General features: G+C 34.9%; 1 protein-coding gene across 1 annotated transcript; it reads right to left on the reverse strand.

Moving 5' to 3' along the window:
• Positions 1-618: 618 nt before the first annotated feature.
• On the reverse strand, positions 619-1,410 carry LOC118750790. The gene has a single exon (XM_036485523.1). The coding sequence runs from the start codon at positions 1,408-1,410 to the stop codon at positions 619-621; it is 792 nt and encodes a 263-aa protein (XP_036341416.1).
• Positions 1,411-4,651: the final 3,241 nt, after the last annotated feature.

Genomic DNA, 4,651 nt, shown 5'->3' on the forward strand with positions numbered 1-4,651 from the left:
ACGCCATTTGGATCTCTGAAAGGTTTTAGATGCATTCCTTAGACCGAAAGTCATGTACACGAATTCAAATAATCCTAATGGTGTGATGATGGCCGTCTTTGATGGAATCTGATGAAACGCTTTTTCTAAGTCGATTTTCGAAAAAACGTTGTTACCAGCCAGGATATGGGTAAAAACTCGGATGAACGGAATCGGAAAACGATCCGGTACTGTTTTACTGTTTAGGCGACACTTGAGAAGATGTGATTTTGTTAATGTTGCACTTTAAATTGGTCTGGTTGTCGATTAGTTTGTTGTGTTTTACGTCCACCAGTAAATTATAATGTGAAAGAAAATCTACTCCAAGAATCGAAACCTTCACATCAGCAATTACATAAATCCACTCAAAATCTCAGCGCAGACCAAAATCAAGTTGAAGACATTTTTTGCCATACGTTTTGATTGTAGAACCATTAGCAGCAAACAAAGTTCTTGTTTCAGGACTACGAGTATCTTGCAAAAATGTCGGAAGAACTGAAACGTCAGCTCCAGTGTCGGTTAAATATTTTGTGGATGATTTGCGGCCTGAGATGCATAGACGGTTGATATTTACAATTTCGCCATCCGCCCGAAATCGCACTAGTCGTTTTTTGAGGTGGTGTTGAATGTACAGGGTGCGATGCAACGATTTGCCTTATCAGCAAATTTCCTGTGATACCAACATTTGCCTGGTTCTGCATTAGCTTCAGCTAAAGCACGAGAGCGTGAACGCGAACGAGAATGATTTGTATTTATTTTAAGCGATATGCTTTTAATTTGTTCACTTAGCTTTGCGAAAGTCTTTTCAATAATATTAATTCCTCCCTCCAGCGTACTTGGACTCGTGTCGCATGACGAAACAGCTGAAATGCGATTGGAAAAATCGGCAACTTCCATGATCTTGTCAACCATTCTAGCCAACCCGGTAAGATCTGCATCGCTCGTTGAAAGAATAGCGCTTACATTAGATGGTAAGCAGCATGACCATAGTGTGCGTAGAAAATCATCTGTGACTTTGTTGTCAGCCAATATCCTCATTTCGTTTAGTAATTCCGAAGGCTTCCTGTCTCCTAGCTCGACTTCTGCTAATAACTTGCTGGATTTCTTTTGCTGTGAATCCGCAGCCAGAATTGCTGCTTTTAACGCAGAGTATTTATCAGTCGCTGGTGGTGCTACTACCACATCACTTACCCGTGCAAGAATTTTGCCATCGATATTCCCAATGACATGGTTGAATTTAGTGTCATCAATCGTGATACCAGCAACGATGAATTGCGCCTCCACCTGAGCGAACCATATTTCAGGATTCGCATTCCAAAAGGGTGGAAGTTTCGCTGATACTCTGATCAAATTCACGTTACCCACTTCTTTCTCGCCTTCGGTGCTCGGCATGGAGATTTGGTTTCAATGCGTGGATATTTTAGAAAAAAGTTTCTACACTTCCACGTATCTACTGTTTATATACCGCAATAAGTTGTATGTGCTATGTAGTACGACTGTTCGTTTGGAGGACCGAATTTCACGTTAAAATGCTTTACGCGACGGTATTTTAGCACGAAAAGGTATTTCAAATGCACAGCGAATTCTTTTTTTCTAATGAGGGATCACCAATATGGCGGGTGCCATCAATAGCTTAAGTAAAGAAAAACTACACGGTTTGTGTTCTAGAAAAAAGGTCCGTTCTATTTGAATACTCTTAGATAATGCTATTTTACATCTCTATGTACATATTTACAAGGAGCTGCTAACCTGCAGCGGTGATACTTTTCACACATCACTTTTTACACTTCTCTATGAAAAGATTTTGTGTTGAACTTTTAGTATTATGGGGTGTTCACACTTTAGCGTAAAGGTGTGTTCACACTAGTCCCACACATTGAATATTTAGTACCAATCAAAATAGTGATTTTGTTATTTTAAAGCTGAAAGCGAGAATAATAAAAAATGAAAACGGAATTAAAAACGTTATTTCAATTTTCTAATATTAAATATCTACCTTTAAAGGGTATGAAGGAAAATACTATATATGAAATAAATAATATAGAACGATTGGAAACAAAGTATGGAGAGAGTATAAAATGTCAAGTGAATCAGGAATATAATATTTACTTACCAAGGAGATTTCAAATTATAACTAAGAATCAGATGGACTACTTTAATAGATGTCCTCATATTATAACGAAAGCTAAGAACATATATGGACGCCTAAACCTTAAAAATAAGAGCAAGGAAAATAATAGTTGTTATAATAGGTATGAGATTTCGATGATGATGATGATCATGACAAAAAAAAATAAAATTTAGTTTGAAGAAAATCACTTTTTTCTCTATATTTATTGAAGCAAAACAAAGTATTTAATATATATTTATACGTACCTTGATATATAAATTGTTTGGGACAAATTATATGATTGCTGGTGCGAACTCGCAACAAGGTTGAGAAACCACAGGAAGAAAGTAAGAAAACAATTGTATTAGTAATAATAAGAAATATGCACGTATATTTGTTCTTAGATTCAAGATTACAATCTAAGTATATAGTTAGGTAACTATTTGCTTGTAGGAAAGCGTATTATGATAGGCGAATGTTTACCTTTTTGAACGATGACTCCGGTTTGCTGACTGCTGTCTGACGAGAATAAGACACCAGTTTGAACGGAATCGGCCTTAAACACTAGCCAAGTTCGAATGAAAGCCACCGGTAGCAGTGCAGGAAAACTGCCAGTGGTTCCCAAACATTGAAGACTTATGGCTTCAACATTGCCGCCAGCCTTGCAATGCTAAGGGAATGCAAAAAAGTAAAGATGAAGAAAGGTTAAATTCAAATAGTAAAGACATATAATTCAAAGTATTTTCATATTACAAGATAAACTTAACTTCTAAGGAGTTCAGTTGTGCGTGCAAACAAAATTCTTGAGCTTCATATTTGTTTTGTAAGTATATATATCTAAATATATTTTGGTTGTGTAGGTGCAAATTCTACTTCAAATACCTACATTCACATGAATCCTGAGCAATAAAATAGGTGTATTTATGTATTAAAAACGTAGCCCATAAGGGGGCGTGTGCCTTAAAGGGCATAAGGGCCTGAAAGGACTCATCCGAATATTGTATTCTGGGCTGTAGGGAATAGGGATGGGTAAATTCGATATTCGAAGCTTCGATATTCGAATTTTAATCGAATTTTAGCTCCAAAATGGCGAATTTTTGAAATCGAACTTTGTGTTGCTAAAATTCGGATAAAATCGAATTTTTCCAGAAAAATTCGAATTTCATCTTTATTTCAAAAAAATCATTTTTTCACCTTTCATCTTTCTGACTAAATTTTCCATCACTGTGTGCGGCACTTCATTTGTCTTAGAGATTCAAGTGCAAGATTACATGTTTTTCGATCTGTTATTCCAAATTCAATTTCAAAAATTTTTGTATAAAAAACTAGTTTATTCGTTGATTTTTTCATTTATAATTTTTAGATGGTTTTACGTTGATAGCATGAAGCTTTTGCCTGAGAAGACCCCTATTAAAATTTTCCGGAGAATAATTTTTTGAAATATATCAATCCATTAACGATCTGCCAAATTTGCTTTTTGCGAGATTTCTTGAAGTAAGTGTCAAAAATGACTGTTTTAGGCGGTAGCTAATGGGTAAAAATGTTCTACGAAAACATTTCCCTAGAAATTTTAATATATATGGTTCAACCTTCTATTTTTTCGACTTTTTTGAAAACTGAGATATGAAAACTTTAGTAGGCCATAAAATAAAAATACGAGCTAACTTTTCCATCGAGCGTTTTACTACTTAATGGGTATACATTCAGAAAATGTTAACATAGTATTTTAAGTACAACACTTCTTTAACTAAATTCGACTTCTCAAACAGGCGGCAACCCGCCTAAATGTAATTAAAAAATAAAGTTTATTCAAAACCATTTCGATTGATACCCATATTGAAGTAATCTATTTAACTTATTAAATAATATGATTTTGATTTTCTTACATATGGGTGTTTCCATACAGCCGTACGCGACATTCGTACGCTTATAGAGTGACGTAAATCTATCAAAAATATAAGTTACTAAAAAAAAAAGATTACGGTTATGTTGCAACCAAAGGGTACTATGTTTGAGAAAAAAATAAGCAGCCTCGAAACTTTGGTGTGGAAAATATCCGTTCAAAACCAGGTGATAACGTACGCGACAAAAAAAGAAGTGGTTTTAAGGCACATATACATATATGCGAAAGTCTGCGAATCATGAGTAACACATACTGAATTAAATTTTTTCAGTTCTTCTCTCCACCGTTTCGCGTTTCCAAAACCTTGTTCCCCCATCTGAATACGAAATTTTAAGTTATAAAGCCGTTTGAATTCATTTGCTTGCATTTTCAGTTTACATTTTCATGGAAACACGCATATATACGAAAGTCTGCGAATCATGGGAGTTTTCCTTTTCTTTAAAAATGCCTAAACTAAGCTAAATAATGTACCTTTACAATCCTTTCATATTTTAAGAGAAATTATATCTGGCTAGTTTTATTTAAAAAAAAAGACAATAACGTACGCGACATAACGTACGCGACATAACGTACGCGACAATTTTTCTCGTAAGTAATAAATTGTATTTATTGAGAACTCT

The sequence above is a fragment of the Rhagoletis pomonella genome, unplaced genomic scaffold, assembly GCF_013731165.1.
Source record: "Rhagoletis pomonella isolate Grant_MI unplaced genomic scaffold, Rhpom_1.0 Rhpom_scaffold_00395, whole genome shotgun sequence".
Classification (NCBI taxonomy): domain Eukaryota; kingdom Metazoa; phylum Arthropoda; class Insecta; order Diptera; family Tephritidae; genus Rhagoletis; species Rhagoletis pomonella.

Excerpts from the sequence above, each read along its gene's own strand:
- LOC118750790 (XM_036485523.1), bottom strand. The coding sequence starts at position 1,410 with ATGCCGAGCACCGAAGGCGAGAAAGAAGTGGGTAACGTGAATTTGATC.